Source organism: Crotalus tigris, unplaced genomic scaffold (assembly GCF_016545835.1).
Source record: "Crotalus tigris isolate CLP2741 ecotype Arizona unplaced genomic scaffold, ASM1654583v1 scf7180000024116.2146003, whole genome shotgun sequence".
NCBI lineage: Eukaryota > Metazoa > Chordata > Lepidosauria > Squamata > Viperidae > Crotalus > Crotalus tigris.
Genome location: NW_024100393.1, coordinates 850,788 through 864,235, shown reverse-complemented (window position 1 = coordinate 864,235; position 13,448 = coordinate 850,788). Strand labels below are relative to the sequence as shown.

Here is a 13,448-nt window from a genome sequence, read left to right as displayed (position 1 = left end):
GTGTTGGAGCATTCACCACTTCTGGAGGCAGGTTGTTCCACTGGTTAATTGTTCTCACTGTCAGGAAGTTTCTCTTTAGTTCTAGGTTGCTTCTCTCCTTGGTTAGTTTCCATCCATTGCTTCTTGTCCTGCCTTCAGGCACTTTGGAAAATAGCTTGATACCCTCTTCTTTGTGGCAGCCGCTGAGATATTGGAACACAGCTATCATGTCCCCCCTCGTCCTTCTCTTCATTAAACTAGACATTCCCAATTCCAGCAGCCATTCCTTATATGCTTTAGCCTCCAGTCCCCTAATTATCTTTGTTGCTCTTCTCTGTACTCTAGTTTCTAGAGTCTCAGCATCTTTTTTACATCGTGGTGACCAAAACTGGATGCAGTATTCCAAGTGTGGCCTTACCAAGGCATTGTAAAGTGGTATTCACGTGATCTTGATTCTATCCCTCTTTTAATGCAGCCTAGCACTTTGTTGGCCTTTTTGGCAGCTGCAGCACACTGCTGGCTCATATTTAAGTGATTGGATACTGGCTCATATTTAGGTGCTGGCTCATATTTAGGTGATGGAACTTCCTTATTGATGTTGTCATGTTTTGCATATTTACTGGTGTGTTATCTGGGTTTTTGGATCTTGTAGTTATCTTTTTTAATAATTATTTTTCTTGTATTAATATTTATTGTGTTTTTGTCATGCTATTTTTTCTTTGAGCTGCGTGGAATCACTTGGAATTAGGAGGCATCAAAATCGGATGGAAGGATAAATAAAAAATAAGTCAACATTGCACAAACTCAGTTATAACAGCACACTAGTTATTGTAAGGATGGCTTCATAGTAGCAATTAATTCATGGGAAACATGGTTTAGAAAATGTTGTCCAAGTCAGACACAATCTCCCTTATCATTTAAACATAAATAAGAAATTCAATTTTTCAAAACAGAAAGGTTTGCAATCAGCTTAACTATTTTTAAAACGGTTTAAAAGATTAATTCTAAAACAACAGCATTAAACAAATGCAAAAATAATTAGAATAAATTTTAAAAGCTGCAAAAGCACAGCACCTGAATAGAATTCACTAAAAACCCACCTAGTGGCATCAAAAACAACAGAATTATATCTAATCATATCTCCTGGGTTGGCAGGCCTTTTTTGTGAACATCCATTAAATGATAAGCCATTACCTATAGGTAAACCATGAGTACTAATTTCAGAGCAAGCTTAGATAGTTTGAGACAAAGGGACTGTATGCAAAGATAAAAGATTTTTGCATATACTGAGCTAATACGATATGGCATGATAATATGAACAGAGTTCATTATCATTAAACTACAATTTATCATTATTGCTAAACTCTAACATAACACTATGGGAATAGGTGGTGAGCAGCAATCTCTCATCCTACCAGTATTGCTGTAAGGAGATTGGAAGCCTTTTCACTATAGTTGTTCATTCTATTTAATCGGATAAAAAATTAATCCTGGATGCAGTTTGAAGGTCCCTTTCCTAAGCAAATTGTTTCTGCCTATAAGACTGGGACAGAAATTATAGAAGAGTACTCCTAACTGATGGTGCTGCCTATTGGTTACACAAAAGGAGAGACATACAACAAGAACACATTTATTCAGCCACATGCCTTCTCCTCCCAAGCACCAATCAATCTGAAGCAGGAGTAGAGCTATATTAAATGTATAGGGGAAAATGAGGATCTAATTGTATTTGTGGGGTCAGAAATACAGATAGGTAGATAAAAGCACATTAAATCTTGAGAAAACCTAAATCCCATCAGGTGTGAACACATCCACTGCCACAACTAATATCGGTGCAAATGACATTTAATGGAGTAAAAAGGTTGGTCACCCCTGGGTTAGGAAAACAAGCCAGGAATATAATGCATGACCTAAAGATGATATAACTTTACAGGATTCAGAAATAACAAGTAATTGCAGATAATGAAATAGAAGGAAAGGTTTCTGATCTCCTGCTGAACACTGGGACAGAGAAAAGAGCTGAGCTTCATGCACACAAATTAGAGTTTAGTATTACCTATGAACCAAATACATAAAATAAAATCCATGTAATTTCACCATGTGAAAAAGTACATCAATGCAAATAATAACAGTAATAATAAAAATCATAATAATCATATCAACATGAATCAAATCAGTTATAGGAGATATAGTGTATGGCTAAGAGAATTATTGAAATCTTAATTATCCTTACCTGGATATAAACTCTTCTAAAGTCAGTAGACCGTATTGTTTGATAAAAGAGTTACACTACTGCTATATCTTTTATCACAAAACCTTTTGAAAATATGAAAATAAGTACTTACCATTCAAAATTTTCTTCAAAGACCTAAACCACAAGTAACAATGGTCTTCACTTATGTTACCTAGATTGATCGTGGTATCTTTAAGTTTATTGCCTTCTTTGTTTAGACATGCAAAAATAGTAATTCCTAAGAGTATGCCTCCTTTTTCTTGCCCAGCAAAACGACGACGTTTCAGTTTTATGGAAAATACTTCTTTCATTTCAACAGATTTTTCCTTTTGCTGTAAACCAATCCTGGAACCTCCTGAAGAAAATGAAAAAAATACAGTTTAATTTTGTGCAGTTATCAGTATGTAAGTGCCAGTGTGTATGTAAATGGATTAGATTGCTCACTAGAAACATTAGGTGGCTATATATTCTCACTGATGACACAAGCATGAATTTACAAGAAGTAGTTATGGCACTCAATTATACTGGATTCTCAGTTATGCAGGCATGGTTGACCCAAAGATGCTTTTTCCAAAAAGTAGCTGGACTTTCTTGTTTTTTTCCTTTGAAAACATTTTGCTTCTCATCCAAGCTTCTTCAGTTTTGAAGTTTCAGTTCAGAAAAAATTCAAGGAAGTCCATTTGCCTTTTGGAAAAAGAACCTTTGGGACAGTTACTGACAGATAACTGATGATCTCCATCAGGTCATGAAGAACTAGAAGTAACTGTGAACAATATAAACCTCATCAATTCAGGAATGGGCATCTGGGACACCTCAAACTGATTCTGGTTCAAAGGATTTACTTCTTAATAAAGAGGGTTCAGACTAATTCAGAAGAGGAACAAAATTTTCCAAAGTTTTCCTGAACATTTGGTTCGCAAATCATTAAGTTTTGCATATCTCCAAGTTTCTCACAAATGCTAAATAAACAGTATCTATAGAAACACATTCCTAAGTAATCTGATTTTCACACAACTTTTTAGCTATTAAGACTGATTATAGCCAAAGGTCTACAGCGAACAAAACCATGATAGGAAGAGTTCTTTAAAAAATCTCCTTACTACATGAAGTTCATAGACACATTACATTGAATGTCTCTTGCATTGTTTTGCATTGCTGCCACATCCCAAAAAACTGGTGATCTTGTTTGTCAGCCCTTTAAAAAAGTAGAATGCTGACCATGGTTAGTGTATTACAAATATTTTTTGAAGTTCCAATGTAACTGGTCTTATGGAGATTACCACCTGGAATTGGCCGTTCTGCAACGTTTCTGTACACAAGAAAATGTTGGAGTGTTAGCCCCAATTTCAAATGGCTACACAATGTTATTTTAAACAGTTATAAACAATTTTAATGAGAAAGAAATTGCAAAATGTAGAACTTCACCTGAAAGAATGGAATTTTACCATCAATTTCTCAGTTAAAAAATGAAAATTTTTAATTTTTTAATTAAAACTGGTGTATAAATTTATACGGCAAACTTTTCTTTTTCATTTAAGAATTATCCATTCATTAGTACAATAGTGATTATTGCTAGCTGTTTCAAAACATTAACTCTCATCTCATATTACCTAGAAGGATACAGGGTGCCATCTGTTCTTAGAGGGGATTTAAGTATACATTAGATATCATGCTATTTATTTGATTCAGCTCCCACTTCCCACTGTATTTTTGAAATCAATTTAATTACAAGGAACAAAGATAGTCTTTCCTGCTATTGTTGTTTCGTCACCATAAGAGCAGGCCACAAACCTTCATAAAGTAAGGTTACACTTGTTAGATTTTCTTCTCTTTTTAATCACACTTAACATTAAGAAAGGCCTCAGAAAAATCAGTACATAGCTCTTTAAAATATTACTGTAAGCCAAGAGCACGTCTACATCAATTTTGGCACATCTGCCTGATGTAGAGCATAAACAGGATTAGAGGTGGATTTATCTGCTTGACACTAATTGTACTCACAGTTTCTGCACATGTCCACTTCTTCAAATACAATACAAAAATATGATATTAATTTCTATCAGCATGTGATAAGCACTTTAGTTAAGCATATCACATTCATATCATAAGTAACTGAACCTTCTCAAATATTTCAAATTTTTAATTTTATTTAATAACAAAATTTATTTGACAACTCATATATTATTACTCTAAGATTTAAAAGAGGAAGATATTTTTTTATTCTTATTATTTTGCTTTTTAAACTTGGGATGCAAATATCTATCAGAAGGAAGGAAACTGATCAGAAAACAACCATTTTAGGTACATATCATTTCAACCAAATTACTACCTTCAAGAATCATTTATACAGAAAGACAAATTTTCTTTCTTTCTTAATACAGTATATCCTGGATCTGTGGATGGAGAACCAACACGGCACAGAGACATCTTTTTGATTCTAAAAAGACTACACAATGTGGCAAACCTTTACAAATATCACCTCTGCCAACAAAAGAGTCAATAAAGCTACATGAACACTTTAAAAAATATTAAGCGGGGTTGTACAGTAGTCTACACTTTTTGAGACATGTGGAGGTGGGGATAGGAACAAATATAATTTTGAACATACATTCTTCAAGAACTATATGTTCTTATAAAAGTGAACAAACTTAAATAGAATACATAATTCAATGCAGTTTGTTGGCATTGTACTGTTTTTACTAGACTGTGTAAACAAATGGGCATTCAATTTGGCAATCCATTGAAATCAGTGTGTTCCACTGGGCTTCATATTTGGATACATGAGAAGATTTCAACCACCTACAGAAACCTACAAATCATAGTTACTGAGAACTGGATTTTCTCTCTTACTTTGGATGATTAGAGAAATTTAGATTAGTAACTCCTATTATTATAGATAAACATTAATTATGGAATTAATTTTGTATTATTTTACACTTTATACTCTGTAAAGATTTAAATAGACTTTGACCTTTTGGAATATCTGAAACCTGTAAATTCATGTTGTTGTTGTTAGTTGAGAAGTCATGTCCTAACCATCGCGACCCAATGGACAACATTCCTCCAGGTCTTCCTGTCCTCTACCATCTTCTGGAGTCTAAGTTCACACCTACTGCTTCAGTGACTCCATCCAGCCATCTCATTCTCTGTCGTCCCCTTCTTCTATTGCCCTCAATCTTTCCCAGCATCAGACTCTTCTCCAGTGAGTCCTTTCTTCTCATTAGGTGGCCAAAGTATTTGAGTTTCAACTTCAGGATCTGGCTTTCTAAAAAGCAGGGTTGATCTCTAGGACTGACCGGTTTGAACGCCTTGCAGTGCAAGTGACATGTACAAATCAAATGCATGTCAAACACTTTATACAGAAATCTGATAACCATACCCACCTGAAGCATCTAAAACTACTCTCTGGCATTCGTAACAAGGAATTGAAGTACTCATACCATTCAGAATCCCAAATGTCCTGTGTACAAAAGAATGAATGTTTCTTCTCAAATTATCTTCTATATATAAAGAATATAGAAACAACTATTACTAGTGGAATTAGTGCAAAATCTAATGATCAATGTTTCAAACTATTCAAACTATGTAGCATTAAAAGTAAACTAAGCAAAGATACTGATTCGCTAATTATGCCCATTGCTTGGTATCTCCTAACTGCATGACAGAATTGGTAAAAGAAAGCTAATGCCACAATTCTTAATCTAGAATGTAAGCTACTTTAGAACATTTAGATAATGCAGTATGAATACACACACACATGCAATTAAAGATACATACATTTGGGTTTGTGTTAGAGGTAAGATGCAGGAGAATTTATTTTTTATGCAAGACTTTTATCTTTCTTAAGTCATGCACAATTTATGAAGTTAATTTTTAAAAACTATATACTGTACAGCACTGCACGTCTCATAGCACAAAATAATGTGTGTTACTATTAGTCAGGGAACAAAAAAAATCTTTCAGTTTAAATTTTGTGTTCTTTTCCCTACAGTGTTTCCATATTATGTCTCACTACAAGGTACTTGCAATATTACAGAAAGATTCATTAAGAATAAAATTAAGTATTGTATATTTTTGGATCAGAAATACAATCTTTAAAACTGAAAATCTGTTAATAGATATGTAAAATGTTGCATAAATGAATGTGCACTAATAATAAAAAATTTAAACTCAATATTTAGTTACATTCACCTATGAGTTTGAAAAAGAACAGTGACTACATGTCAGCTACATATAAAGTTACTCTGGTATGTAAATTTCATTTTCATTGTGCAGCTTTCATCCAAGGTTACTGTGATAGAAATTAACACTTCTTCTATTAAGTCTTTGGTCTTATTCATATTATTTGATGTACACTGAACATTCAAAATTCTATAGATAGTCCTCGTTTTCCAACTGCCTCATTCAGCCGTTTGTATATATGAAGGTAGTTAAAAAGTGACTTTATGATCAATCCTTGCATTTACAACCTTCATGGGTCTATAAAGCAAAGGAAAGCTGAAGTAAAATCATACAGCACATTCGTGATTTCACTTAATGACTGCTTCGCTTAACAATCAAGTTGTTGGTTTCTAAACAAGGGTTATCTCTATTTGGTAAAGCAAGGCAAAACAAATATTTCATGTCTTGCCCAAAAGCCATCCAAGTCTTGGCACAACCTTGGCAGGTAGAAAATCCAGCAGTTAGAAAGCCCGGCCAACTGTTCCAAATACCAAGGTATGTTTCCTTCAAAGGGGAAGCTCAGACATATTTCTATTCTATTGTCACTGATGTGACAAAAGCAGCTTGGATTAATAAATACAGCACATTGTGAGATCATGAAGTAAAACAGCTGAGAATCCTCAACAATCAGCCTAGTCATATTTATAACTATAGACCAGCTTACTCAGCGCCTTCATTTTTTATCATCTCACAGCTTCCTATTAAGCAGGACTTCCTTCTCCTTTCAGTTATTAACCTTTAACAAGGACATGGCTTTATTTTGCTTATTAACAGCCATTCTCCATCTCTGTATGAACATTAGGCTCAAGCCCATAATCATTAGCACAGAAATATCAAAAAACTAGAAAAAAAGAAAATATAATCCACCTTTCTTTTCCAGTATTTCTTTTCATATTTTACATATTGTTTCCCAAAACTATCATCGTAACCGAAATACATCAGTGAATAAATAACAAATATGTATTCTTGGGATCCGTAATTATGTTATTTCATCATCAATTATTTCACTGAAAAAAAATCACTGTTTCCATGATACACGTTGCTAGATAGAACATAACATCTGTTATTTCAGAGATTAAAAGGTCTGCAAAATAATCTAAGCATACTTTCCTTTACACCACAGATGCTATCACCACTTAGTGAATATAGCAAACTAATTTCAACTTTACTCTTTAAAAAAAACCTGCATTATCAATTTTTGCATTTAATTTTTTTTTAAAAAATATGCTGTATAATTACATACGTGGTAAGCATGGCAGTAATTTTTTAAATCAGTTTTCCCCCTTTTTTAAAAAAATAGCCAATAAGCAAGTTTACATATAATACTGCATTAAAGAGTACATAATAGCATGAATTACATTTTGAAAGTCATCAGGGCTCAGAAATAATAACTTTTATTTATTATATTTATTTGCCACCCATCTTGCAGTTCAAAGCAACTAGAAATCATGCTTGCATACTGCATAATTATGCTAATTATCATAGTATGTTTTTATAAGTTTAGATTTCCTCAAAATCTTCAACCTTGGATATCAAATGCTAGTTATTATATAAAAACTATCATGGCCTCAGTACTAATAGTACATTTGAACACACTGAAATATCACATAAATACAGAATTTTTGTAGCATTATAGCCTGATCCAATTATTATTGGTATCTCCTATTTTTTAAAATTTATAATTTTATAATTAGGTCTTCCCTCCTCCAGTGGATAGACAATGGCTAGAATGAATGAATTTACAAATAGGTGAAATACTTTTATTATAGTTTGGGGAATTTTTTGATTGTTAATAGATTGGAAAAGTTATTTTAAAAATAGAGAAAGTATAATATTCTCTTTTCCTCAAAGCTGCATACATTCAAAAAAATATTTTAAAATATTTCAGACTACTTCTCTTTGTTCATTAAAGTAGCCCAACATCAGATTTCTATGCAAGTTTGAAAAAAAATTGATACCGCTTTAATGAGTCACCTTTTTAAAGCATCTGCATCTATTTCAGACTTAGACAGATTCCATTCAAACTCTGGGCTATTTTAATGAATAACCGGAAGATATTATACTCATGGAAGGTCTGAAGAGCTTTTTCCTATTTTTTTCTGATGTGTACACAATCCTAATTTCCGAAGCTTTGAATATTTCCATTTAAAAACCTGAATGATTAAATATTCAATATACAAATGTTACTTTTCCTTAGGATTAGTAAAATTTATGTAATTCAAAACATTTTTATTAAGGGCAATTCCAAAACTAAGATTTCATTTGGAGAGCATTTTCCCCCTTTCCTTGTGGCTTCTGCATTTTCAGGAGATATGCTCCCAGAACTCCTTGAAATGGGATGGTATATGGCACAGGGAGTTGGCAATGGGGGAACTAACAGTGGAAAGACAGGCTTTTAAGATTCTGTGAACCCATCCATCCCCCCAAAAGTTCAATAAAATCAACTTCCCTACTTTGTTCTCACTACATCTTATATCAATGTCATTTTTTCTCCATCCCCAAAAAAAACCCTGATTCAATTTTCCCCCCCAAAACCAGAAATTAGCAACCCTATATTGACACTAAATTACAATAGTAAGTTATTATTAAAAATATATAATTGATGATTTGAAAAGAGGGTTCCCTCTTTTTTGTCAGATGGTCCAGTTCATACATTTGATGCAGTTGTAATTGTGAAATGTCTAGTGAAGTCTAACCCTAGATAAATTTAGAGAATAAAATTGGGATTCTGTAATCTAGTTTATACAAACAGAGTATTTTTAAGCAATGCATTATTTTTTTTAAAGGAAAAGAAATGCTTTCACTTTACAAAAGAAATAAGTTATCAGTAGGAATGATTAATTGCACTTAAAAACATGTGATTTGTCTTTTACAGGTCATCTTCAATCAGTTTATAATATTAATCTTTCATAAACACAAAAGATCTGCGATTCTTACCATTCTTTAATATTTTTAAAACACATACAGTATATGCTATAGTTGGTGTTTTCTTTCTCCCAGCTGCCAGCTTTTGTATAAGCAGTTTAGGAAATCAACTTTTAGACAGAAAATAGGTTCTATATATAGTTTATTCTTCTTTGACTTCCAGTAGTTCAATCTGATCTATGTATTTCAGCTTCATAATTTGAATGAGAATATAAATACCTGGTTTTCAGCCTCCTGAGGATCAACAACGCTGCTTGGAAAAACGCAAATATGAAATTAAATTTAACCATGTAATTTTAATTTTAAATGGTAAACCAAAATATTTAAGTATCCATGGCTGTTTTATAAGTAATTTAAATAGTTCACAGAATTCAGTGATACTGATAGCTGATTAGGGACAAGTACATTCATTCCTGCTCCCCCATACCACACCACCCCAAAAAAACTCATAGGAGAAGCATATAATACTAAACACTTTGCAGATTTTTAGCTATAATTAACCAAAAGGTCAAATACTGAAAGGAAGCAGCAGATACCACCACAAAAGTAACAGATGTTCTTTGAGTTCATCTGGACAAAACATAAACATATGTGAAAGAAATCTGATACTATCATAAAATCAGCTGGTGTCTAACATAATACCAGACCCTTATGGTAGAGGGGTAATGTATGTATCAAAGACACCGGCAATGTAACACATTTGTTTCAACAGAATATTCTCATAAGAACATAAAAATAACTCAAAAGACTACCAGAGTTTGTTCAGGAAAAGCTAATACATAAAAAGTACAGCATATTTTAAATTATGTAAGCTACATTTCACAGAATTCACATGTTTTCAGTAAATACTATACTGATTAAAGTTGTGATATGAATAAAAATAGAACATAAATTGATTTGCCTAAGAGCTGTTATGTTGAACAAGTCAACAGGCAAAGATAATTGTCATTTTACTATAGTTTCTTACATCACAATATTTTGGATAGGACACTACCACATATAAAACATGGCCTAACAACTACAAAGCAAGATAATCAGGGGCATATTTTAAATATCTTAATATGCTGGAGTGTCCTTAATGTGAAAAACAACCTTATTCCCATGAAAATGAATTTTCTGCCATTATTTTTAAAATTTGAAGATACAAGTTTACATCCTGATAATGTTTATTGTGTCTCAAGAATAATGGAGAGAAAAGTCTAATCATGCAAATGAAAGTCCACTCACATGACAGGAATTATAATAATCTTGATAACACAAGATTGTGGATTACATGTAGACTTCCATGTGTAATCCCTTCAATAGAGAGCCCCAACACAACATTATTTGCCTCCCAACATCCATTGGGAATTGTGTGGTTTAGAAAGGCTGTGAAATAAACAAAATCTTCCCCTACTGAAAAGCTCCAAGTTTCCAAAAGCTCCAAGAGGTGATGAAAAATTGCATTTTCCTTCTCCAGGAGAAAACACTACATTTCACGATCAGCTCCAACCACACCCTGTCCTTTGCATTAAGGTAAGAACAGTATGATTTGCATACATACACCTGCCCATCACAGCAACTACAAGGAACACCTATTCCCTCTACAGAAGAATGGAGCAATTTTTTCTTGTTTCAATCACTAGTCTGCCATACTTTTTTTCTTTTTCTTTTTTTTTTAAAGATTTGGGCAGGGTTAAGATTAAGAAAAAGAAGCTCAGTTGGAAAGCAGAAAAGAGAAATGTCACCCTTTACAAGTAAAGCAATCTTTCTTTGCCGATTAGACTAAATGAAAGCGAGTTGCATGTCAGCCAAGACTGCAAGATTTCATTGTCCAAAACTAATTTAACTCAAAGCAAGTTTCTTTCAAAACATCTTTATAGATTTTTTTCCTTTTGGCAGTGAAAAAAATACAACCGGACACTTGCAAAAGTGGTTGCAACTTAATATACAGCAAAGATGCCAATATTTCTCCAAACCTTCGCATTGGACAAAAGGTGCTATTCAGGTAAAAGCGCAGTTTGAAAGCGGGTGCTGCCCCTCTCCCCCCCATACACACATATCACAGGTAGAAAAGAGAGGAGAAAAAACTGAGATTCCCGCTCCTCTCGTGCTACCCAATGTTACTTTCCGATCTAGATAGTAGTCCATCACTGGCAACAGAATCAAAATAGAACTGGAAGGGACCTTAGAGATCTTCTAGTCCAACCCCCCTGCTCAAGCAGGAAACCCTATACAATTTGAGACAAGTGGCTGCCGTGTCTCTTCTTAAAAACCCCCAGTGATGAAGCACCCACAACTTCTGGAGGCAAGCTGTTCCACCGGTTAATTGTCCTCACTGTTAGGAAGCTTCTCCTTAATTTCAGGCGTTAACACGTGTTAACAAAACGTTCCTTCAGCTTCGCTGCTGCTACCGCCCACGGCCACACCCCCAACTTGGTAAGAAGGGTCTGGAGAGAGAAAACTAAGACAAAAACAACGCGTACTTCTGAGGCGGCGGGGAGGGCTTTCAAATTTCATTAAAATGATCGAGTAGGACAGCGGCTAGTAACTTTATGTACGGGTAAATTTAGTCGCCGGAGTTTTGTCCCAGGTGGGGAAAATATGGGGGGAGGGAAAGATGTGGGGGGAGGGGAGGAGAGGGAGGGGGACATTATACGCCCTCCCTCTCACCAACGCCCTCACAGAGAGAGAGGGGGGGGCGCAGCCCTCACCTAAGGGGCTCTCTGGCGTGATAGGGCTCCAGCTAAGCCTCTGGGTGCGCAGCACCACGTCGCAGCTCTTCTTCTTGATCTCAAAAATTCCTCTCAGAAGCGGCTGGTCCTCTACGTCCGCCGCCGCCGCATCGCTCCCCTGGGCGCTTCTCCCTAGGGAGGGTTCCTCTTTTTCTTCCCCGCTGGAGTAGCCGAGGTTCGCCTGGCCAGCGCCTCCTTTCTCCCCCTCAGAGACCTCCGGGGAGCTCTCAGCGCAGGCTATTCTCCTGGGCCTGTGTAGTTGGGGCATTTTGCCCGCTTCCCTCCGAACAATAAAAAAAGGCAGAATCGCCCCGGCGGAGCGTCGCAGCGCTACCAAGGGAGCGAGCGGCTTTCCTCCTCCTCCTCCTCCGAAGGGGGGGAGGGGAGCCGAATGAGAGGCCTAATGCGCCCTCTGAGGGCCTGAGAAAGCGCGCGAACGCTTTATTGTGGAGGAAGTTTTCTGGCGCTTGCAAAGCGGGGGGGGGGGGGCTGGATTCGGATTGATCTGTGAGGGCCGGGGGAGGGAACGAAACCAAATGCCAGCAAAACGGTGACTTAAAAAAAAAAAAAAGTTCGTTTCGTGGCAACGTTTGTCAACTCGTTGAAAAGCAGGACAAAAGCGAGATCTCTCTGTTCCTCCGGTTGCCAAACAAATGTAGTGGTTTTGTGCTGAGTCTTCTTGCTGAGTAAATGTCAAAAGCCTGGCCTCGGGTAGGGTTGCGAGGTGACTGAGTTTACGACAGGACACGGGTGAGGCTCTGCAGATGCTATGCTCTCAATTTCATCTGTAGTCTTCGGTTAACAACGGTGATTGGGACCAGATCGCAAAGGGATGTAGTCTTGTAAAATGCAAGGTCAGGTTAAACTCCCATGTAAGGACATACTGTACATACCAGTAAGGTACTTTCTTTGCATGGGATTGGTGGTACTTCATAGTATTTTCAGTTCTGGATATCTGGGAAAAGTATCTGAAAATGCAGACTTAATCTGTAAACATGACCACTAAAGAATAAGCCCCACCATTTAATGTTCTACTCAAAAGTAATTCTTGTGTGAATAAATAAAATCAATACTGGTTTTTTTCAGTCATCAAGCACATTCGTTTTTCCATTAGCTACTTCTTTTTGTATTAGAAACTAGATACTGGAAAGAAATGTTCTGTGAAAGAAAGCAGAAGAATTGTCCTCAGTTCAGTATATCATAGTCAAAAACCATTGGGCAGTGGCACTTAGCTTAAAGAAATTCATATATATTGTAAACATATAAAAAAGTTTATTCTTAAAACATTTTTCCATATTTTATTGGGGTGGAGAGACACTTCTGCTTAATTTAGAGAAGTCATTCTTGTTTACTGCAGAGATGGTGTCAAAGGGCAC

General features: G+C 35.5%; 1 protein-coding gene across 9 annotated transcripts in view; it reads right to left on the bottom strand.

The window, feature by feature from the left end:
• Nucleotides 1-12,448, bottom strand: part of CERKL (ceramide kinase like) — a 38,461-nt gene extending 26,013 nt beyond the window's left edge. The window contains exons 1-4 of one of the 9 annotated variants that reach the window (XM_039322519.1): nt 12,052-12,448; nt 9,578-9,608; nt 5,596-5,672; nt 2,325-2,567 (exon numbers count right to left, since the gene is read on the bottom strand). In XM_039322519.1, the coding sequence (XP_039178453.1) occupies nt 2,325-2,567; nt 5,596-5,672; nt 9,578-9,608; nt 12,052-12,340 (640 nt within the window). In that variant the 5' untranslated portion in view covers nt 12,341-12,448. Of the gene's footprint in view, nt 1-2,324; nt 2,568-3,312; nt 5,354-5,595; nt 5,713-9,577; nt 11,277-11,316; nt 11,629-11,823; nt 11,873-12,051 lie in introns of those variants that run through there. The other 8 variants (XM_039322515.1, XM_039322517.1, XM_039322522.1 and 5 more) reach the window with 8 other exon arrangements.
• Between the last annotated feature and the right edge of the window lie 1,000 nt (nt 12,449-13,448).